This window comes from Nerophis ophidion, linkage group LG08 (genome assembly GCF_033978795.1).
Source record: "Nerophis ophidion isolate RoL-2023_Sa linkage group LG08, RoL_Noph_v1.0, whole genome shotgun sequence".
In the NCBI taxonomy this organism is placed as follows: Eukaryota; Metazoa; Chordata; class Actinopteri; order Syngnathiformes; family Syngnathidae; genus Nerophis; species Nerophis ophidion.
The window spans coordinates 14,144,970-14,169,360 of record NC_084618.1 but is presented as its reverse complement, the minus strand read 5'-3'; the positions used below and the strand labels follow the sequence as shown (position 1 = coordinate 14,169,360).

Sequence of the window (24,391 nt, the reverse complement as noted above, 5' to 3'; positions counted from 1 at the left end):
TGTATTTACTTTTAAATTAAAACTGCAAGAAAAAATCAAATAAAAAAACTTATTTTAAAATGATTTAATTTAACAATCAAAACTACATTTACATCAAAACAAAATGTCATATTTTTACTATCGCGATTGCTCTTGTATGTATTTACTTTTAAATTAAAACTGCAAGAAAAAAATCTAATAAAAAACTTATTTTAAAATGATTTATCAATCAAAACTACATTTACATCAAAACAAAATGTCATATTTTTACTATCGCGATTGCTATTCTATGTATTTACTTTTAAATTAAAACTGCAAGAAAAAATCTAATAAAAATACTTCTTTTAAAATGATTTAATTTAACAATCAAAACTACATTTACATCAAAACAAAATGTCATATTTTGACTATCGCAATTGCTCTTGTATGTATTTACTTTTAAATTAAAACTGCAAGAAAAAATCTAATAAAAAAACGTATTTTAAAATGATTCAATTTAACAATCAAAACTACATTTACATCAAAACAAAATGTCATATTTTGACTATCGCGATTGCTCTTGTATGTATTTACTTTTAAATTAAAACTGCAAGAAAAAATCTAATAAAAAAATGTATTTTAAAATTATTTAATTTAACAATCAAAACTACATTTACATCAAAACAAAATGTCATATTTTTACTATCGCGATTGCTCTTCTATGTATTTACTTTTAAATTAAAACTGCAAGAAAAAAATCTAATAAAACAACTTATTTTAAAATGATTTAATTTAACAATCAAAACTACATTTACATCAAAACAAAATGTCATATTTTTACTATCGCGATTGCTCTTGTATGTATTTACTTTTAAATTAAAACTGCAAGAAAAAATCTAATAAAAAACGTATTTTAAAATGATTTAACAATCAAAACTACATTTACATCAAAACAAAATGTCATATTTTTACTATCGCGATTGCTCTTCTATGTATTTACTTTTAAATTAAAACTGCAAGAAAAAATCTAATAAAAAAATGTATTTTAAAATTATTTAATTTAACAATCAAAACTACATTTACATCAAAACAAAATGTCATATTTTTACTATCGCGATTGCTCTTCTATGTATTTACTTTTAAATTAAAACTGCAAGAAAAAAATCTAATAAAACAACTTATTTTAAAATGATTTAATTTAACAATCAAAACTACATTTACATCAAAACAAAATGTCATATTTTTACTATCGCGATTGCTCTTGTATGTATTTACTTTTAAATTAAAACTGCAAGAAAAAATCTAATAAAAAACGTATTTTAAAATGATTTAACAATCAAAACTACATTTACATCAAAACAAAATGTCATATTTTTACTATCGCGATTGCTCTTCTATGTATTTACTTTTGAATTAAAACTGCAAGAAAAAATCTAATGAAATTTTTTATTTTAAAATGATTTAATTCAACAATCAAAACTACATTTACATCAAAACAAAATGTCATATTTTTACAATCGCAATTGCTCTTGTATTTACTTTTAAATTAAAACTGCAAGAAAAAATCTAATAAAAAAACTTCTTTTAAAATGATTGAATTTAACAATCAAAACTACATTTACATCAAAACAAAATGTCATATTTTTACTATCGCGATTGCTCTTGTATGTATTTACTTTTAAATTAAAACTGCAAGAAAAAATCTAATAAAAAAACGTATTTTAAAATGATTTAATTTAACAATCAAAACTACATTTACATCAAAACAAAATGTCATATTTTTACTATCGCGATTGCTTTTCTATGTATTTACTTTTAAATTAAAACTGCAAGAAAAAATCTAATAAAAAAACATATTTTAAAATGATTTAATTTAACAATCAAAACTAGATTTACATCAAAACAAAATGTCATATTTTGACTATCGCGATTGCTCTTGTATGTATTTACTTTTAAATTAAAACTGCAAGAAAAAATCTAATAAAAAAACTTCTTTTAAAATGATTGAATTTAACAATCAAAACTACATTTACATCAAAACAAAATGTCATATTTTTACTATCGCGATTGCTCTTGTATGTATTTACTTTTAAATTAAAACTGCAAGAAAAAATCTAATAAAAAAACGTATTTTAAAATGATTCAATTTAACAATCAAAACTACATTTACATCAAAACAAAATGTCATATTTTGACTATCGCGATTGCTCTTGTATGTATTTACTTTTAAATTAAAACTGCAAGAAAAAATCTAATAAAAAAATGTATTTTAAAATTATTTAATTTAACAATCAAAACTACATTTACATCAAAACAAAATGTCATATTTTTACTATCGCGATTGCTCTTCTATGTATTTACTTTTAAATTAAAACTGCAAGAAAAAAATCTAATAAAACAACTTATTTTAAAATGATTTAATTTAACAATCAAAACTACATTTACATCAAAACAAAATGTCATATTTTTACTATCGCGATTGCTCTTGTATGTATTTACTTTTAAATTAAAACTGCAAGAAAAAATCTAATAAAAAACGTATTTTAAAATGATTTAACAATCAAAACTACATTTACATCAAAACAAAATGTCATATTTTTACTATCGCGATTGCTCTTCTATGTATTTACTTTTAAATTAAAACTGCAAGAAAAAATCTAATAAAAAAATGTATTTTAAAATTATTTAATTTAACAATCAAAACTACATTTACATCAAAACAAAATGTCATATTTTTACTATCGCGATTGCTCTTCTATGTATTTACTTTTAAATTAAAACTGCAAGAAAAAAATCTAATAAAACAACTTATTTTAAAATGATTTAATTTAACAATCAAAACTACATTTACATCAAAACAAAATGTCATATTTTTACTATCGCGATTGCTCTTGTATGTATTTACTTTTAAATTAAAACTGCAAGAAAAAATCTAATAAAAAACGTATTTTAAAATGATTTAACAATCAAAACTACATTTACATCAAAACAAAATGTCATATTTTTACTATCGCGATTGCTCTTCTATGTATTTACTTTTGAATTAAAACTGCAAGAAAAAATCTAATGAAATTTTTTATTTTAAAATGATTTAATTCAACAATCAAAACTACATTTACATCAAAACAAAATGTCATATTTTTACAATCGCAATTGCTCTTGTATTTACTTTTAAATTAAAACTGCAAGAAAAAATCTAATAAAAAAACTTCTTTTAAAATGATTGAATTTAACAATCAAAACTACATTTACATCAAAACAAAATGTCATATTTTTACTATCGCGATTGCTCTTGTATGTATTTACTTTTAAATTAAAACTGCAAGAAAAAATCTAATAAAAAAACGTATTTTAAAATGATTTAATTTAACAATCAAAACTACATTTACATCAAAACAAAATGTCATATTTTTACTATCGCGATTGCTTTTCTATGTATTTACTTTTAAATTAAAACTGCAAGAAAAAATCTAATAAAAAAACATATTTTAAAATGATTTAATTTAACAATCAAAACTAGATTTACATCAAAACAAAATGTCATATTTTGACTATCGCGATTGCTCTTGTATGTATTTACTTTTAAATTAAAACTGCAAGAAAAAATCTAATAAAAAAACTTCTTTTAAAATGATTGAATTTAACAATCAAAACTACATTTACATCAAAACAAAATGTCATATTTTTACTATCGCGATTGCTCTTGTATGTATTTACTTTTAAATTAAAACTGCAAGAAAAAATCTAATAAAAAAACTTATTTTAAAATGATTTAATTTAACAATCAAAACAACATTTACATCAAAACAAAATGTCATATTTTTACTATTGCAATTGCTCTTGTATGTATTTACTTTTAAATTAAAACTGCAAGAAAAAATCTAATAAAAAAACTTCTTTTAAAATGATTGAATTTAACAATCAAAACTACATTTACATCAAAACAAAATGTCATATTTTTACTATCGCGATTGCTCTTGTATGTATTTACTTTTAAATTAAAACTGCAAGAAAAAATCTAATAAAAAAAAGCTTATTTTAGAATGATTTAATTTAACAATCAAAACTACATTTACATCAAAACAAAATGTCATATTTTTACTATCGCGATTGCTCTTGTATGTATTTACTTTTAAATTAAAACTGCAAGAAAAAATCTAATAAAAAACGTATTTTAAAATGATTTAACAATCAAAACTACATTTACATCAAAACAAAATGTCATATTTTTACTATCGCGATTGCTCTTCTATGTATTTACTTTTAAATTAAAACTGCAAGAAAAAATCTAATAAAAAAATGTATTTTAAAATTATTTAATTTAACAATCAAAACTACATTTACATCAAAACAAAATGTCATATTTTTACTATCGCGATTGCTCTTCTATGTATTTACTTTTAAATTAAAACTGCAAGAAAAAAATCTAATAAAACAACTTATTTTAAAATGATTTAATTTAACAATCAAAACTACATTTACATCAAAACAAAATGTCATATTTTTACTATCGCGATTGCTCTTGTATGTATTTACTTTTAAATTAAAACTGCAAGAAAAAATCTAATAAAAAACGTATTTTAAAATGATTTAACAATCAAAACTACATTTACATCAAAACAAAATGTCATATTTTTACTATCGCGATTGCTCTTCTATGTATTTACTTTTGAATTAAAACTGCAAGAAAAAATCTAATGAAATTTTTTATTTTAAAATGATTTAATTCAACAATCAAAACTACATTTACATCAAAACAAAATGTCATATTTTTACAATCGCAATTGCTCTTGTATTTACTTTTAAATTAAAACTGCAAGAAAAAATCTAATAAAAAAACTTCTTTTAAAATGATTGAATTTAACAATCAAAACTACATTTACATCAAAACAAAATGTCATATTTTTACTATCGCGATTGCTCTTGTATGTATTTACTTTTAAATTAAAACTGCAAGAAAAAATCTAATAAAAAAACGTATTTTAAAATGATTTAATTTAACAATCAAAACTACATTTACATCAAAACAAAATGTCATATTTTTACTATCGCGATTGCTTTTCTATGTATTTACTTTTAAATTAAAACTGCAAGAAAAAATCTAATAAAAAAACATATTTTAAAATGATTTAATTTAACAATCAAAACTAGATTTACATCAAAACAAAATGTCATATTTTGACTATCGCGATTGCTCTTGTATGTATTTACTTTTAAATTAAAACTGCAAGAAAAAATCTAATAAAAAAACTTCTTTTAAAATGATTGAATTTAACAATCAAAACTACATTTACATCAAAACAAAATGTCATATTTTTACTATCGCGATTGCTCTTGTATGTATTTACTTTTAAATTAAAACTGCAAGAAAAAATCTAATAAAAAAACTTATTTTAAAATGATTTAATTTAACAATCAAAACAACATTTACATCAAAACAAAATGTCATATTTTTACTATTGCAATTGCTCTTGTATGTATTTACTTTTAAATTAAAACTGCAAGAAAAAATCTAATAAAAAAACTTCTTTTAAAATGATTGAATTTAACAATCAAAACTACATTTACATCAAAACAAAATGTCATATTTTTACTATCGCGATTGCTCTTGTATGTATTTACTTTTAAATTAAAACTGCAAGAAAAAATCTAATAAAAAAAAGCTTATTTTAGAATGATTTAATTTAACAATCAAAACTACATTTACATCAAAACAAAATGTCATATTTTTACTATCGCGATTGCTCTTGTATGTATTTACTTTTAAATTAAAACTGCAAGCAAAAATCTAATAAAAAAACTTATTTTGAAATGATTTAATTTAACAATCAAAACTACATTTACATCAAAACAAAATGTCATATTTTTACTATCGCAATTGTATGTATTTACTTTTAAATTAAAACTGCAAGCAAAAATCTAATAAAAAAACTTATTTTAAAATGATTTAATTTAACAATCAAAACTACATTTACATCAAAACAAAATGTCATATTTTTACTATCGCGATTGCTCTTGTATGTATTTACTTTTAAATTAAAACTGCAAGAAAAAATCTAATAAAAAAATGTATTTTAAAATTATTTAATTTAACAATCAAAAGTACATTTACATCAAAACAAAATGTCATATTTTTACTATCGCGATTGCTCTTCTATGTATTTACTATTAAATTAAAACGGCAAGAAAAAATCTAATAATAAAACTTCTTTTAAAATGATTTAATTTAACAATCAAAACTACATTTACTTTAAAAAAAAGTCATATTTTTACTATTGCAATTGCTCTTGTATGTATTTACTTTTAAATTAAAACTGCAAGAAAAAATCTAATAAAAAAACTTCTTTTAAAATGATTTAATTTAACAATCAAAACTACATTTACATCAAAACAAAATGTCATATTTTTACTATTGCAATTGCTCTTGTATGTATTTACTTTTAGATTAAAACTGCAAGAAAAAATCTAATAAAAAAACTCATTTTAAAATGATTTAATTTAGCAATCAAAACTACATTTACATCAAAACAAAATGTCATATTTTTACTATCGCGATTGCTCTTGTATGTATTTACTTTTAAATTAAAACTGCAAGAAAAAATCTAATAAAAAAAAAACTTATTTTAAAATTATTTATCAGACTTAAATTCAAATGAAAATAAATGCTTTAACACTAAAACCAAGTCTCATTTTTACTAACGCCATTGCTCTCCTCACTAATAATGCCGGCGAGGGGGCGAGGAATTGTGCAGGAGTGATGTCGGACATCAACCTTTGACACCTAAACGCCCCGCGGACTGACCTCCAGTGTAGACTCCAGCGGAGGTCAGCGTGGCCCTGTAGGGAGAGACCTGAGAAGTCTTCTCGGCTTCCAGCTCTTTGACGGACTTGGGCTTGGGGGGCGCGGCGGTGGGCAGGTTGTTGGGCTGAGGAGCCGGGAAGAGGTTATTTCCATTCTGGAAGGCAAATAAACAAGAAGGAGAGCAATTACTGGTAGAAGACATTTATTAAGCCTGGACTAACATATTGGCTTTCCTCAACGCCCCGTGACCGTAACTTTAGACCGACACGGCACGACTTGTAAAGCATCATTTATAGGCTGTAAGTAAATACAGATAAAATACTCCACTCTCGTCCATCTGTTCACCGACATGAAAGTCATCTCCCAAGGACTTGATTAAAACACCAAAAGAGTCCCAAAAATATGATGAGGATCAATGATGTGATGAAGATAGGGAATGCCGCGGTCCTGGCGTCACCTCCGTCCGTGCAGGCAAGGCCAAGAGTCCACACTAGGGATGCACCGAAATGAAAATTTGTGGCCGAAGCCGAAGCCGAATAAAATTTAAACTCTTGGCCGAAGGCCGAATACCGAACAATGAATGCAGTTTTTCATAATTTTTTAAATATTGCATAAATATCCATCCATCCATTTTCTACCGCTTATTCCCTTTCGGGGTGGCGGGGGGCGCCGGCGCCTATCTCAGCTACAATCGGGCGGAAGGCGGGGTACACCCTGGACAAGTCGCCACCTCATCGCAGGGCCAACACAGATAGACAGACAACATTCACACTCACATTCACACACTAGGGACCAATTTAGTGTTGCCAATCAACCTATCCCCAGGTGCATGTCTTTGGAAGAGGGAACCCACGCATTCACGGGGAGAACATGCAAACTCCACACAGAAAGATCCCGAGGCTGGATTTGAACCCAGGACTGCAGGACCTTCGTATTGTGAGGCAGATGCACTAACCCCTCTGCCACCGTGAAGCCAAAATAAACATGTTTAAAAAATTGTCAGAATGTCAACAAGGAACCCACAAGACGACGGCTTGAGTATTTCACAGCAGCACTTACCAGTGAGCTGCCTCTATTTTTTTAAATTTTATTTATTTACAAGCAAGCTGGTCTCGATTTGGTTGACATTTTTAATTCTCCTCCTGCAGCAGCTGTCAAAAAGCAGCTGTGATCTTGGCTCCTCCATGGCTTCCATCAGAGACACTGGTGGTCACCGCAGCACCCCGACTTTCAGGTATGAATTTATAATCTCACTAAAACACTATTAACACAGACATGTTTTTCAAATAAAGTAATTTTTTATTGAATATTGACATTTTTTTAATATTCCAGTAGCCTTTGCTTTTCAAAAAAAGCACAAAAATTTTCATTTATATTTGGCTTTCAACAAAACATGCATTCAGAAAAAAACATAAAGTGCATTAAAGTGGATAAACCCACAACAAATGAATTATTGTCCTTTTGGCAAAAGTCTGCTTAGCCACAGTAGATATGCTAATAATGTAAACAGAAGGCTCAAGTAAATCTCAATTAAGTGTGAGCTTGTAACCTCTTACACTTATACAGGTAGCCTACACAACAGGCTAATAATGTAAACAGAGGCCCCACTAAATCTCAATTAAGTGTGAGCTTGTAACCTCATACACTTATACAGGTAGCCTACACAACAGGCTAATAATGTAAACAGAGGCCCCACTAAATCTCAATTAAGTGTGAGCAGTAACCTCTTACACTTATACAGGTAGCCTACACAACAGGCTAATAATGTAAACAGAGGCCCCACTAAATCTCAATTAAGTGTGAGCTTGTAACCTCATACACTTATACAGGTAGCCTACACAACAGGCTAATAATGTAAACAGAGGCCCCACTAAATCTCAATTAAGTGTGAGCTTGTAACCTCATACACTTATACAGGTACACAACATATCCCAACGTCACCGCGTCAAAAAATTGCGTCACACGCCACTATTCGGCCTTGTTTTTAACTCATTCCACCGAAGGCCAAATGTGGCTTTTTTTGCCATATTCGGCCGAATATATTCGGTTGCCGATTAATCGGTGCATCCCTAGTCCACACAGTTACATTAGGCACACCTGCACAATGTCACCTGATGCAACATCTCTCGGCAACAAATGTTGCACCAAAACACAAAGCTAGTTTGTGAGGAAGAGATCTTTTAAAGCAGGGGTCACCAACGCGGCGGGCACCAGGTCGCCTGTAAAGACCAGATGAGTCGCCCGCTGGCCTGTTCTAAAAAATAGCTCAAATAGCAGCTGTGGAGAGGCAGAGCCGACGGTCCGACAGATGGCGGCGAGGAGGCGGGGATGGCGAGCGAGAGGCGAGGCCGGGAGCGACGCCACGATTAACGTATCTCCTCTCGCTGTATATAAGGGGAGAAGGAGGCGAGAATGGGTCTGGTGATGGTGCGGAGCGAGAGCAACCCATACGAAGGAAGGAACGAGAGAGAGAGACGACAACACGAGCAGCAGCGCGTGCAACCCGGAAGAGAGCGAGAGGCAGACGCAGACAACGGGAAGGCTGAAAAGCAACACGCAAAAGCTTTTGTTTATTGAAAAATAAAAGAAGTCTACACCTGCTCAAAAGGCATGTCCTTCCTTGGTGGTCCCTGGAACCCACAAGACGACGGCTTGAGTGTTTCACAGCAGCACTTACCAGTGAGCTGCCTCTTTTTTTTAAATTGTATTTATTTACTAGCAAGCTGGTCTCAATTTGCTTGACGTTTTTAATTCTAAGAGAGACACAACTCAAATAGAATTTAAAAATCCAAGAAAATATTTTAAAGACTTTGTCGTCACTTGTTTAAATAAATTCATTTATTTTTTTACTTTGCTTCTTATAACTTTCAGAAAGACAGTTTTAGAGAAAAAAATACAACCTTAGAAATGATTTTAGGATTTTTAAACACATATACCTTTTTAACCTTTTAAATTCCTTCCTCTTCTTTCCAGACAATTTAAATCAATGTTTAAGTAAATTTATTTTTTTTATTGTAAAGAATAATAAATACATTTTGATTTGATTCTTCATTTTAGCTTCTGTTTTTTTCGACGAAGAATATTTGTGAAATATTTCTTCAAATTTAAGATTAAAATTCAAAATAAATTATTCTGGCAAATGTAGAAAATCTTTAAAATCTAATTTAAATCTTATTTCGAAGTATATTGAGTTTCTTTTAAAATTTTTGTTCTGGAAAATCTAGAAGAAATAGTGATTTGTCTTTGTTAGAAATATAGCTTGGTCCAATTTGTTATATATTCTAAAAAAGTGCAGATAGGATTTTAACCTATTTAAAAGGTGTCATCAAAAATATGTATTTATTGTGAGAAATCATTAAGATGTTCAGTGTTTCCAAAAAGATAAATATCATTAATTATTAATAATAACTCAGAGTAAATTGGCTATTTCTGGCAATTTATTCAAGTGTGTATCAAACTGGTAGCCCTTTGCATTAATCAGTACCCAAGAAGTAGCTCTTGGTTTCAAAAAGGTTGGTGACCCCTGTTTTAAAGTGTTCTCTCTTAATACCTAGTCATTTTTAAAGCAGCAGGTCTTCTCGTGACCTACTTGCTTTTATCTTATGTTTACTTATTGAGGATGTCGTGGTCAGTTCCATATCAGACATATCTCCAGAGAACAGTCTTGTGCTCATTGGCAATATTATTATTTCACAAAAAGAAAATATACTTGAATTACGAAAAGAAAATGAATTAAAGGCCTAGTGGCCACTTGGGTAGACAGCACCTTTTAGCACTTATTTCCAAAATGCTGTACACTACTGAATTGGGGTCTTATGGCCACTTATGTGGACGCTTATACTGCCATTTGGTGGTGTCAGAAGTTTATAACATACAATGGAATTTGGAAAAAAAAAAGTTTAAATAAAAAAATAGCATGTCACTAAACATGAAGTACACGTTTGTGTACTTATGGACTAAGTACATTATATCAAAAGATGATTCTTAGTTTTTATTCTAATTAGGTTCCATCCAATAAGCCCAAATAGCAAAGATAAATAAATAAAAAAATCAGGTAAACAAACAGCTTGGGCCTTAACAGGTTAAACATATCATGGGAAGAAGTATACACTTTTTGAATCCTCCTCTTTTTTACAAAGTTACTTAAACTAATATCCAGTTTCCTCTGAACCACATTTTATCACATTCTACATGTCTGCTAGTACTCGTTGTTTTGTCTTAAGGGCTCAGATATTGGGTCTCACAATGTAAAAGCGCTTTGAGTCACTAGAGAAAAGCGCTATATAAATATAATTCACTTCACTTCACTGAGCTGTTTTGGCCAGATCCTTATCGGTCTGTTTTGAAGAAGCAGCTGCGCTCCTTTCTAGTCAAGAGTGGCTGTTTTCACTCTACATAAGCTATTTTGTTTGGATTTAGACCTCGCTTGCTGATGCTACTGTCGCACGGTCGGGGCTGGTCTCCTGAAGCTTCAGTAAAAACTTGGTATTGTGCCATTCTGGGAAGGCTGTCAGTGTGTATAGGATTCTTCCAAAAGCGCATTAGTGAGGTCACACACTGATGTTGGTGGAGAAGGCCTGGCTCTCAGTCGCCGTTCTTAAATCATCCTAAAGGTGTTCTATCGGGTTCAGATCAGGACTCTGTGCAGGCCAGTCATGTTCATCCACATCAGACTCTGTCATCCATGTCTTTATGGACCTTGTTCTGTGCAAAGTTGCACAGTCATGTTGGAAGAGGAAGGGGCTCGCTCCAACTGTTCCCACAAGGTTGGGAGCATGGAATTGTCCAAAAATGTTTTGGTATCCCGGAGCATTCAAAGTTTCTTTCACTGGAACTAAGAGGCTGAGCCCAACTCCTGAAAAACAATCCCACACCACATATTTCCTCCTCCACCAAATTTCACACTCGGCACAATGCCGTCCGAACTGTAGCCTTCTCCTGGCAACCTCCAAACCCAGACTGGTCTATAAAATTGCCAGATGGAGAAACCATGTGTGACACACTTAGGCCGTTGTGCGGGGTCCATGGACCACTCAGGAAGGACATGATTGAGCAGGTTTGACTCTCGTTTATTTTTCAATAACACGCTGTCTTGCGGTCTGGTCGCTTTTCAGCTCCTTCTCCGCTGCTCGGTCCTCGGTCGCTTTTCAGACGGCCGCGTCTCCGTCTCTCGTGTCTCTCTCACTGTTGCTCTCGCTCTTCTGGTTCTCCTCCTCCTTCTGCCCCAATCTCTCCTCCTTCTCCCCTTTTATACACTGAGAGGAGAAAATATTCTGTCCTGGTGCTCGACCCACGCACCTACTCTCGTCTGCGGCGGCGCTCCCGGCACGTCCGCCTCACCGCTTGCTCGAATAATCCGCCTCCTCTCCGCCATCTTGGGCCGGGCTCCAGCGTGCCCTTCCGCTCTGTCGGACCGTCGGCTCCGCCTCTCCACAGCATGATTCATCCCTCTAGAGAATCTGCTTTCGAGTCCAGTGGCGACGTGCTTTACACCACTGTATCCCACGCTTTGCATTGGACTTGGTGATGTATGGCTTAGACACGGCTGCTCGGCCATTGAAACCCATTCCATGAAGCTCTCTGCGTACTGTACGTGGGCTAATTGGAAGGTCACGTGAAGTTTGGGGCTGTGTAGCAAGTGACTGTGCAGAAAGTCTTTGGACTATGCTGACCTCTCTGTCAGTTTACCTGGCCTACCACTTGCTGGCTGAGTTGCTGTTGTTCCCAAACTCTTCACTTTTCTTATAATAAAGTTGACTTTGGAATATTTGCACAGGTGGCATCCTATGACAGTTCCACGCTGGAAATCACTGAGAGTGGCCCATTCTTTCACAAATGTTTGTCGAAACAGTCGCCATGCCTAAGTGCTTGATTTGATACACTGGGCCAAGTGATTAGGACACCTGATTCTCATCAGTTTTGGCAACATAGTGTATATATGTCATCCAAAAGAAGTTGGGAGTGAGCGGAGTGTTTTATTCCCCGAGAGGAAGACTGGGGGAGGGTGCCACCTGGTGGCCATGACAGGAGCTGACAACATGGCCTACCTGCATGACGACAGAGCCCCTGACCACGTGGTCCATGGTGCCGTAGTCGAAGACCTCCTTCACGTCCAGGTGGAAGTTCTCCTTGTCAGGACTGATGGCCCGCACCAGCTTGGTGATGTTGTTGGAGTACAGCGTGCTGGACTGGGTGGGCAGGCGGCTGGGCAGGTCTGTGTAGCCCACGTGGGTCACGCCCTAAGGACAAATAGTCTTTCAACTACAAGACCAACTGATATCATTCATCCAGAATCAACTGTATTTGTGTACTAGTTCTCAACTAACAGTGTCTGATATCATTCATCCGGAATTTACTGTATTCATGAACTAGTTCTCAACTAATAGTGTCTGATGTCATTCATCCGGAATTTACTGTATTCATGTACCAGTTCTCAACTAATAGTGTCTGATATCATTCATCCGGAATTTACTGTATACATGTTCTAGTTCACAACTAATAGTGTCTGATATCATTTATTCTGAATTTACTGTATTCATGTACTATTTTTAACTAAAAGTGTCTGATATGATTTATCCTGAATTTACTGTATTCATATACTAGTTCTCAACTAATAGTATCTGATATCATTCATCCGGAAGTTACTGTATTCATTAACTAGTTCTCAACTAATAGTGTCTAATATCATTCATCTGTAATTTACTGTATTCATGTTCTAATTCTCAACTAATAGCAGTGTCTGATGTCATTTATCCTTAATTTACTGTATTCATGTACTATTTTTCAACTAATATTGTCTGATATCATTCATCCGGAATTTACTGTATTCATGAACTTGTTCTCAACTAATAGTGTCTGATATCATTCATCCGGAATTTACTGTATTCATCTACCAGTTCTCAACTAAAAGTGTCTGATATCATTCATCCTGAATTTACTTCATTCATGTACTAGTTCTCAACTAATAGCAGTGTCTGATATCACTTATCCTGAATTTACGGTATTCATGTACTAGTTCTCAACTAATAGTGTCTGATATAATTTATCCCGAATTTACTGTATTCATGTACTAGTTCTCTACTAATAGTGTCTGATATCATTAATCCGGAATTTACTGTATTCATCTTCTAGTTCCCAACTAATAGTGTCTGATATAATTTATTCTGAATTTACTGTATTCATGTACTATTTTTCAACTAATAGTGTCTGATATCATTCATCCTGAATTTACTGTATTCATGTACTAGTTCTCTACTAATAATGTCTGATATCATTCATCCTGAATTTGTTGTATTCATGTACTAGTTCTCAACTAATAACAGTGTCTGAAATGATATAATTTATCCTGAATTTACTGTATTCATGTACTAGTTCTCAACTATTAGTGTCTGATATCATTCATCCTGAATTTATTGTATTCATGTACTATTACTCACCTTGTAGTGTCTGATACAACTTATCCTGAATTTATTATTACCTGACAATTATTGTAGTATTTTTATTTTTTTTAGCAAACAGAACAGTGTTGGATATCATGTATCCTGAATGTATTATTTCCTGACAAATACTGTGGAATTAAACGTTTTAAGCACATAGAACAGCGTCTGATATTATTGATCCTGAATGTATTTGCGTCTTATTTTTTTAATGAACAGCACAGGTATCAATCAACTTGAATTTATTCATGTATTTTTTTTAACAACAAGCACAATGCCTGAAATAATTTATCCTGAATCTGTTCATGCACTATTTTTGTACAAATAGCAGTGTCTGATATAATTCATCCTGGATTTATCATTACCTGAGAAATATTGTAGTATTATATTTTTTAGTAAATAGAACAGTGTCTGATATCATCTTTCCTATATTTATTCATGTATTAATTGAAACAAATAGCACAATGTCTGATATCAATTACTCTGGACCTAATAATGTATTTTTTGTTATTATAATCTAAATGATAAATAGACAGGAAGTGAACAGAATATCAGTCATTGCTGAGCCACTGACAAGGAGTGGGAATAAATAGACTCTGCTTCTTCCTGCTCCTTTTCAGACATGTTGAATTGTGCGAGTGTAAATGTTGGACACAAACTAAACAAAGCCTTACCTTGTGCACAGAGAGCTCTCCAGGTACCGTGGTCTCGATGTTTCCTCCGGCCTCGGCAGCCAGGTCCACCACCACCGACCCGTCCTTCATGCTCTCCACCATGGGCTTGGTGATGAGGATGGGGGCCTTCTTACCTGAAAGTGAGAGCAAATGAGTGCAAAATACAGCGCGGAACACGCCAACCTATGAATGCCCCGCTGTGCCGGCGTAGGACGGGTATGGCAATGGCGTCACTGTACGGCACAGTGTTGCAATAGTCCACATAGTTCACTGATGAACGTCAAATGCATTTTCAAACACAGGTTGTATAAATTATTCTCTGTATTTGACCCATCACCCCTGATCACCCCCTGGGAGGTGAGGGGAGCAGTGAGCAGCAGCGGTGACCACGCCCTGGATTTTTTTTTTTGTGATTTAACCACCAATTCCAACCCTTGATGCTGAGTTGCAATGGTAACCAGCTGATAACACTACTCAAAGAAAAATAGAATAAATTACATATATAAATATACACACATAAATATGCATATATTGTATATACACATACACTACATACGTATATAGATACACATATGCATATGTTTATATGAACATATACACGTATACATATATACACAAACATATATACACATATACACTAGCATATTTGCACACACACACACACATACATCCATGTATATACGACATATATACATACCTACATACATACGTACATATGTATTTATAAACACACATACATACACATATATATGCACACACACACATTATGTACATATATATATACATAAATATACACACATATATATATACATATATATACACACACACACCCATATATATATTAGGGGTGGGCAAATTAATGCGTTAATTACGCGTTAACTCATCAATCTATTAACGCCGAAAATTATTTTATCGCACATTTGCGTATGTTGTTTACATGCTTTTATTTTGTTAACGCCTTTTCTTAACAAGATGGCATCTCCCGGATGTACTTCGGCGTCGAGGGGCTCTTGGTAAAGATGGAACATTTGGCAAAAATACCGGACAATTCCGCAAATTTCATGGCTGGCTTACAGCGTGGTCACTCTGGGATCACTTACGACCGCCAGACAATTCTGGATGTGGATAGATCGGAACGTTTTGGACTGAATGACGCGTGCTTGCTAGACCGGCTAGCTAGCATGGGAATACTTTGCCGGCTACATCCAGCGGCCTGTGAAGCAGCGGAGTATATGTGTTGTCTGTCTATTTATGAATAATGCAGACGAGGAGTGTTGGCTGAGTTCTTAACGTTTGCTTTCAGAGCGTGCATATCACAACATACAAGATGCCGTCATGGCGACACACAACCTATACCGGGCTACCGCGCATGCTCGTCACTCCTGTTGCATGCTGGGTAGGGTAGTTCTTTATTTCCCTGGCTCATAACATCACAATATAGTACCATGTATATGATGCGTTCAGTTTATCAAAGCACCAAGCAAACAATCGGAAAATTCCCATCATATCAATTCCTAGATATGGTCATAATTATTTTAAGTGCACTACGCAAAATAAACACAACATTATTAATATTGCTACTACAGATAATTTGATCAAAACTTCCCTAAAACAGCCCACTACCTATAATATAGGTTTTTTAAACATAAGATCCCTGATAAAAAAAATGTTTCTGCTGTTACCTCAGAAATTGCCTGTTCAGATGTTATGATTGTGGCTCAGAGATTTGTATGTAGATTATATTTATTTTCCATAACAAACAGGATAACTTAAATACGCTGGCAGTGGCAATAAGCTTCAATGTTTGTATTTACATTTTTTGAGTTGATTTTCATAAAATATGCTATTTAACTGCTACTGTTTAACAAGGACTGATTTAAATTGTGTTTGCACAACAAATGTTTTGGCGCTTTTGTTCATGTGGGAGAATATTCCAATAAAGGTGCACTACACACTACTTTTGAATTCATTATTGGGCTTTGCGTATACAATGCAGTTAATCGCGATTAATCGGAGAAATAGTGCGATTAACTTCGATTAAACATTTTAATCGTTGCCCAGCCCTAATATATATATGTATATATATATATATATATATATATATATATATACATATATAGACATACACACACACACACACACATGTATCTTATGTATATACAACATATATACATACATACATATGTATTTATAAACACATATACATACACATATATATGCACGCACACACACACATATGTTCATATATATATATATATATATATATATATATATATATATATATATATATATATATATATATATATATATATATATATATATATATATATATATATAATGTATAAAATAGTTCCGGAGTCGGTACCCACGCCGAGCTGCGTGGACGTGCAACCGAACGCGCCCTCGTGTGCGTACCAGGAATGAGCGCGGTGCTGATGACGATGTCCACATCCTGGCACTGCTTGGCAAAGAGCTTCATCTCGGCCTCGATGAACTCCTTGGACATGACTTTGGCATAGCCCCCTTGGCCTTCCCCGGACTCTTTGAAGTCCACCTCCAGCGGCTCCGCACCCAGAGACTTGAACTGCTCCAGCGCCTCCGCCCTGAGAGAGACGAGTCACCCACTACTTTGTCTACCTCTGGTGGTCAAACTATACATTACACTCATGTTACGTCTTTGGCGACATCCAGTGCCCGATTCCTAGATTACATTTCTAATTCATTCTATGAGTCCGGGGGGAGGGTGGAGAAACCGACCTGGTGTCAAACCCTCGGACAATGGCACCCATGGCTCGGGCGGTGCCGGCTGCTGCCAGTCCTGCCACTCCACCTCCGATGATGAGCACCTGAGGCGAGGTAAGAGTGTTCATTTCTCCTCCGGGTGATAAACCCTGGCATTTATTCAAGCCCACGCACCTTGGCGGGCGGCACCTTCCCCGCCGCAGTGATCTGCCCCGTGAAGAAGCGACCGAAGTTGTTTGCTGCCAGCACCACCGCCTTGTACCTGGGCACACAAAGAACGTTGTTTTGCTTTCGCACGTGCTCAGAGGGCGTCGTGCGTGCACCCACCCCGCGATGTTGGCCATGGAGCTCAGGGCGTCGTAGCCTTGGGCGATGGTGACTCGCGGCACCTGGTCCATGGCCAGGACCGTGGCTTTCTTCTGGGACAGCAGGTCCATCAGCTCGGGGTTCTGAGCCGGGTAGATGAAGCTGATCAAGGTGGCTGCGTCTTTCATCAGCTCCACCTCGTGGACGCCCATAGCCGGGTTGAAAACGGGAGCGCGGACCTGGAGGCACATCGTTATGACGTCATCGCTGACTGGAATCTGAATCATGCGCATCGTTATGACGTCATCGCTGATGGGAATCTGAATCATAGATCTGTAGACCCAGCCTTCTTCTAAAAGGCTTTTTTGTAGACCAGTCAAATATATCAAACCATTCTGCTGTATGTTTTTTTATAAAAATGCCGTATTTGTGAGAAAAAAGTTATCTCACAAGAATTGTTTTGTTTTGTTTTCAAGAAAAAGTAAGCCATTCCACATGATTTCAATCGAATACTAACATCCATCCATCCATCCATTTTCTACCGCTTATTCCCTTTCGGGGTCGCGGGGGGCGCTGGCGCCTATCTCAGCTACAATCGGGCGGAAGGCGGGGTACACCCTTGACAAGTCGCCACCTCATCGCAGGGCCAACACAGATAGACAGACAACATTCACACTCACATTCACACACTAGGGCCAATTTAGTGTTGCCAATCAACCTATCCCCAGGTGCATGTCTTTGGAAGTGGGAGGAAGCCGGAGTACCCGGAGGGAACCCACGCATTCACGGGGAGAACATGCAAACTCCACACAGAAAGAACCCGAGCCTGGATTTGAACCCAGGACTGCAGGAACTTCGTATTGTGAGGCAGATGCACTAACCCCTCTTCCACCGTGAAGCCCCAAATACTAACATATTGAGGAAAAATTCTTGAGAAAAAGTTTTGTCGTACAAACATTTTTAGGAGTATTTAATGTTAAATTTATTGTGAAAAAATTATATTTTTTTGAAAAATGCAATAAAAAAAATTTGACAATAACTGTGTAGTAAATTTTAAGTCAAATATAAAAAAAGTCTTTTTTTTTTTTTTTTTTTTTAGGAAAAAAAACTAGTATTATTGTGAGAAAAAAATGTCATTGTACAAAAATGTCGGAATATTTTGATAAAAAGTAAAAAATGTACAACAACAAATTATACCATTTTACAAGATTAAAATCAAACATAGTGAAAGTATTTTTTCTCTTTTTTTTTTTACAAAAATGCAATATCTGTGAGAAAAAAGTTATTCTACAAGAATTGTGTAGAAATATTTTAAGAAAGAATATTTGGAGAATAAGTTACTTTTTAAGAAAAAACGATGCTATTTTATATGCTTAAAGACACTTTTTTTATTTTAACATTCTGAGAAAAACTTGGACAATAATTTTCTAAAGAAGAAAAATAGGATTTTACTTCACAAAAATAATGTAATTGTACAATATTAAAGTCAAATATATTATGAATGGATGTATCTTTTTATAAAACATTTTTTTTATTATTGTGAGAAAAAGTTGTCGTCCTACAAAAGTTATGTCCGAATATTTTTGAGAAAAAGTAAATAATGTACAACAAAAAAGTATACCATTTCACATGATTCACATCAAATATTAACATATTGAGGAAAAATTCTTGAGAAAAAGTTTTGTCGTACAAACATTTTTAGGAGTATTTACAGTTAAATGTATTGTGAAAAAAATATATATATTTTTTTAGAAAAATGCAATAAAAAGTATTTGACAATAATTGTGTAGCAATATTTTAAGTCAAATATAAAAAAAAGTCTTTTTTTTTTTTTTTTTTTAGAAAAAAAAACTAGTATTATTGTGAGAAAAAATTGTCATTGTACAAAAATTATGTCGGAATATTTTGATAAAAAGTAAAAAATGTACAACAACAAATTATACCATTTTACAAGATTAAAATCAAACATAGTGAAAGTATTTTTTCTCTTTTTTTTTTACAAAAATGCAATATCTGTGAGAAAAAAGTTATTTTACAAGAATTGTGTAGAAATATTTTAAGAAAGAATATTTAGAGAAAAAGTTACTTTTTAAGAAAAAACGATGCTATTTTATATGCTTAAAGACACATTTTTTTTTATTTTAACATTCTGAGAAAAACTTGGACAATAATTTTCTAAAGAAGAAAAATATGATTTTACTTCATAAAAATAATGTAATTGTACAATATTAAAGTCAAATATATTATGAATGGATGTATCTTTTTATAAAACATTTTTTTTCTTATTGTGAGAAAAAGTTGTCGTCCTACAAAAGTTATGTCCGAATATTTTTGAGAAAAAGTAAATAATGCACAACAAAAAAGTACACCATTTCACATGATTCACATCAAATATTAACATATTGAGGAAAAATTCTTGAGAAAAAGTTTTGTCGTATAAACATTTTTAGGAGTATTTACAGTTAAATGTATTGTGAAAAAATATATATATTTTTTTTTTAGAAAAATCCAATAAAAAGTATTTGACAATAATTGTGTAGCAATATTTTAAGTCAAATATAAAAAAAAGTTTATTTTTTTTATTTTTTTTTAAAAACTAGTATTATTGTGAGAAAAAAATTGTCATTGTACAAAAATTATGTCGGAATATTTTGATAAAAAGTAAAAAATGAACAACGACAAATTATACCATTTTACAAGATTAAAATCAAACATAGTAAAAGTATTTTTTCTCTCTTTTTTTTAATAAAAATGCAATATCTGTGAGAAAAAAGTTATTTTACAAGAATTGTGTAGAAATATTTTAAGAAAGAATATTTAGAGAAAAAGTTACTTTTTAAGAAAAAACGATGCTATTTTATATGCTTAAAGACACATTTTTTTTTATTTTAACATTCTGAGAAAAACTTGGACAATAATTTTCTAAAGAAGAAAAATAGGATTTTACTTCATAAAAATAATGTAATTGTACAATATTAAAGTCAAATATAATATGAATGGATGTATCTTTTTATAAAACATTTTTTTTATTATTGTGAGAAAAAGTTGTCGTCCTACAAAAGTTATGTCCGAATATTTTTGAGAAAAAGTAAATAATGTACAACAAAAAAGTACACCATTTCACATGATTCACATCAAATATTAACATATTGAGGAAAAATTCTTGAGAAAAAGTTTTGTCGTATAAACATTTTTAGGAGTATTTACAGTTAAATGTATTGTGAAAAAAAATATATATTTTTTTTTTAGAAAAATGCAATAAAAAGTATTTGACAATAATTGTGTAGCAATATTTTAAGTCAAATATAAAAAAAAGTTTATTTTTTTTATTTTTTATTTTTTTTTAAAAACTAGTATTATTGTGAGAAAAAAATTGTCATTGTACAAAAATTATGTCGGAATATTTTGATAAAAAGTAAAAAATGAACAACGACAAATTATACCATTTTACAAGATTAAAATCAAACATAGTAAAAGTATTTTTTCTCTCTTTTTTTTAATAAAAATGCAATATCTGTGAGAAAAAAGTTATTTTACAAGAATTGTGTAGAAATATTTTAAGAAAGAATATTTAAAGAAAAAGTTAATTTTTAAGAAAAAACGATGCTATTTTATATGCTTAACGACACTTTTTATTTTAACATTCTGAGAAAAACTTGGACAATAATTTTCTAAAAAAGAAAAATATGATTTTACTTCACAAAAATAATGTAATTATACAATATTAAAGTCAAATATATTATGAATGAATGTATCTTTTTATAAAACATTTTTTTTATTATTGTGAGAAAAAGTTGTCGTCCTACAAAAGTTATGTCCGAATCTTTTTGAGAAAAAGTAAATAATGTACAACAAAAAAGTATACAATTTCACATGATTCACATCAAATATTAACATATTGTGGAAAAATTCCAAGTTCTTTACAAAGTTGCAACATTACGAGAACATTTTTTGTCATACAAAACATTTTTAGGATTTTTTACAGTCAAATGTATTGTGAAAAAAATATATTTTTTTAGGAAAACGCAATAAAAAGTATTTGACATGAATTGTGAAGAAATATGTAAAGAAAAAAATATTTGGAGAAAATGTTTGCATTTTTTAAGAAAAATGATTAAAGTCAAACATTTTGTGGAAAACTTTTTTTTTTTTAATTGTGAGAAAAACTTATTGTACAAAAATTATTTCGGAATTTTTTGAGAAAAAGTTAAAAATATGCAAGAAAGAAATTAAACCATTTTACGAGGTTAAAGTAAAATATACTGTGAAAAAGTATTGTGGTAAAATTCTTAGTTTTTTTTTCCAAGGTTGCAACATTATGGGAAAAAGTTTTGTCTTACAAAACATTTTTAGGAATATTAACAGTCAAATATATTGTGAAAAAAATATATATTTTTAGAAAATGCAATAAAAAGTATTTGTCAAGAATTGTGTTGAATATTTAAAGAAAAAATATTTTTGGGAAATTTTAACTTAAATTTAAATTAAAACTTTTTTTTTAAATTGCAATATTTTGAGAAAAACTTATTGTACAAAAATGATGTCGGAATATTTTGAGAAAAAGTAGAAAATGTAAAAGAAAAAATGTAACCATTTTACAAGATTAAAGTCAAATATATTGTAAAAAAGTATTTTTTCTCTTTTTGTTTTTATAAAAATGCAATATTCTGAGAAAAAATTTATTTTACAAGAATTGTGTCGAAATATTTTAAGTCAAATATATAATACATTTTTTTAATTATTTTTTTTTAGAAAAAAAAAAGTAGTATTCTGAGAAAAAGTTGTCATTGTACAAAAATTATGTGGGAATATTTTGAGATAAAAGTAAAAAAATATTTTATTGGAAAGTTTTAATATTGTGGGAAAAACTTTTTACAATATTATTTTTTATTTTTCTGAGGATAAAAATATTATTTTACTTCAAAAAAATTATGTAATTTTACAATATTGAAATAAAATATATTATGAATGAATGTATCTTTTTAGATACTTTTTTTATGATTGTGAGAAAATGTTGTCATACTACAAAAGTTTTGTCCGAATATTTTTGAGAGAAAGTATAAAATGTATAACAAAAAATTATACCAAAGTATTTTTCTCTTGTTAGAAAAATGCATTATTTGAGACAAGAATTGTGTAGAAATATTTTAAGAAAAAATATTAAGACAATAGTTTTGTTTTTAAGTTTAAAATCAAATATGTTGTGGAATTTTTTTCTTTATTAAATAAAATGTTAAAAAAAATGTTAATGAAAAAAAGTTGCAATATTGTGAGAAAAAGTTGTCAAACTATTTTTAGTAATTTTCTGAGAAAGAAAAATGTTTTTACTTGACAACAATTATGTAATTTTACTATATTAAAGTCAATATACTATGAATAAATGTATCTTTTTAATATATATTTTTTATTATTGTGAAAAAAGTATTCTTTTGAGAAAACAGTTAAGAAAGTACAAGAAAAATTATTTTCATTATCATTTTACAAGATAAAGTCAAACATTGTGAAAAAGTATTTTCTCTTTTTGTTTCTAGAAAAATGCAATAGAGTGAGAAAAAATCCTTACCAGAATTGTGTAGAAATATTTTATGGAAAAATATTTTGAGAAAAAAAGTTGTCATTTTTGAAGAAAAAAGTACGGCATTTTACATTTTCAAGTCTAGAACTACTGTAGATTATAATTACAGACTATAAAACATTACTTTTTCCCTACACTTTGACCTATGCGACTTATAAAATAGTGCGGCTAATTGATGGATTTTTCTTCGCCAACTGCCATAATGTAAATAGTTTAAAAAATAGAAGCAGATACACTGAAAAGGTGTGTTTTGCTTGTGCAATGGCGCCATCTTTTGGACAAGTTAGCTAACTGCAGGTGCTGATTCCTTCTGTTTGGACTGGGCTTTCAACCGGGCCTACCTTGACCACCACATCTGACGCCAGGACATCTTTGAGGTCTTTAATTGCAGCTCCCGCCTGAGAGTACTGCTCGTCTGGAAACTTGGAGAAGTCCCCAGCGCCGGACTCCACCACGACATTGAAGCCCTGTTTGATGAGCGCCTGCACGCCGGCGGGGGACAACGCCACACGTCGCTCGTTCTGGAAGATCTCTTTAGGGACGCCGACTGTGAGCTGCTTGTAGGGAATTCCTGGACAAAAGAAGACCACGGCTCAGGGACAGCTTTCATACTCTGAAAAATATTCTTCTAAATATATTGCGTACATACAGTATACACATATAGATACATAAATACACATATATACTGTGTATATATATATATATATATATATATATATATATATATACACATGTTTATAGAGAGATAATATATACATGTATGTACTGTATATATATATATATATATATACACATATACGACATACATACATACACACACATATATATACGTATATATATACATACTGTATATACATATACATTAATATAGACGTATACATATATATACTGTACATAT

The 24,391-nt window shown here is 31.4% G+C and overlaps 1 protein-coding gene across 1 annotated transcript in view; it reads right to left on the bottom strand.

Annotated features, from left to right (window-relative positions):
* nnt (nicotinamide nucleotide transhydrogenase) overlaps positions 1-24,391 on the bottom strand; it is a 75,111-nt gene that overhangs the window by 42,589 nt on the left and 8,131 nt on the right. The window contains exons 3-10 of the mRNA XM_061907754.1: positions 23,835-24,064; positions 17,940-18,157; positions 17,787-17,874; positions 17,628-17,716; positions 17,286-17,473; positions 14,871-15,004; positions 12,808-12,999; positions 6,761-6,914 (exon numbers count right to left, since the gene is read on the bottom strand). Of these exons, the coding sequence (XP_061763738.1) occupies positions 6,761-6,914; positions 12,808-12,999; positions 14,871-15,004; positions 17,286-17,473; positions 17,628-17,716; positions 17,787-17,874; positions 17,940-18,157; positions 23,835-24,064 (1,293 nt within the window). The remainder of the gene's footprint in view (positions 1-6,760; positions 6,915-12,807; positions 13,000-14,870; positions 15,005-17,285; positions 17,474-17,627; positions 17,717-17,786; positions 17,875-17,939; positions 18,158-23,834; positions 24,065-24,391) is intronic.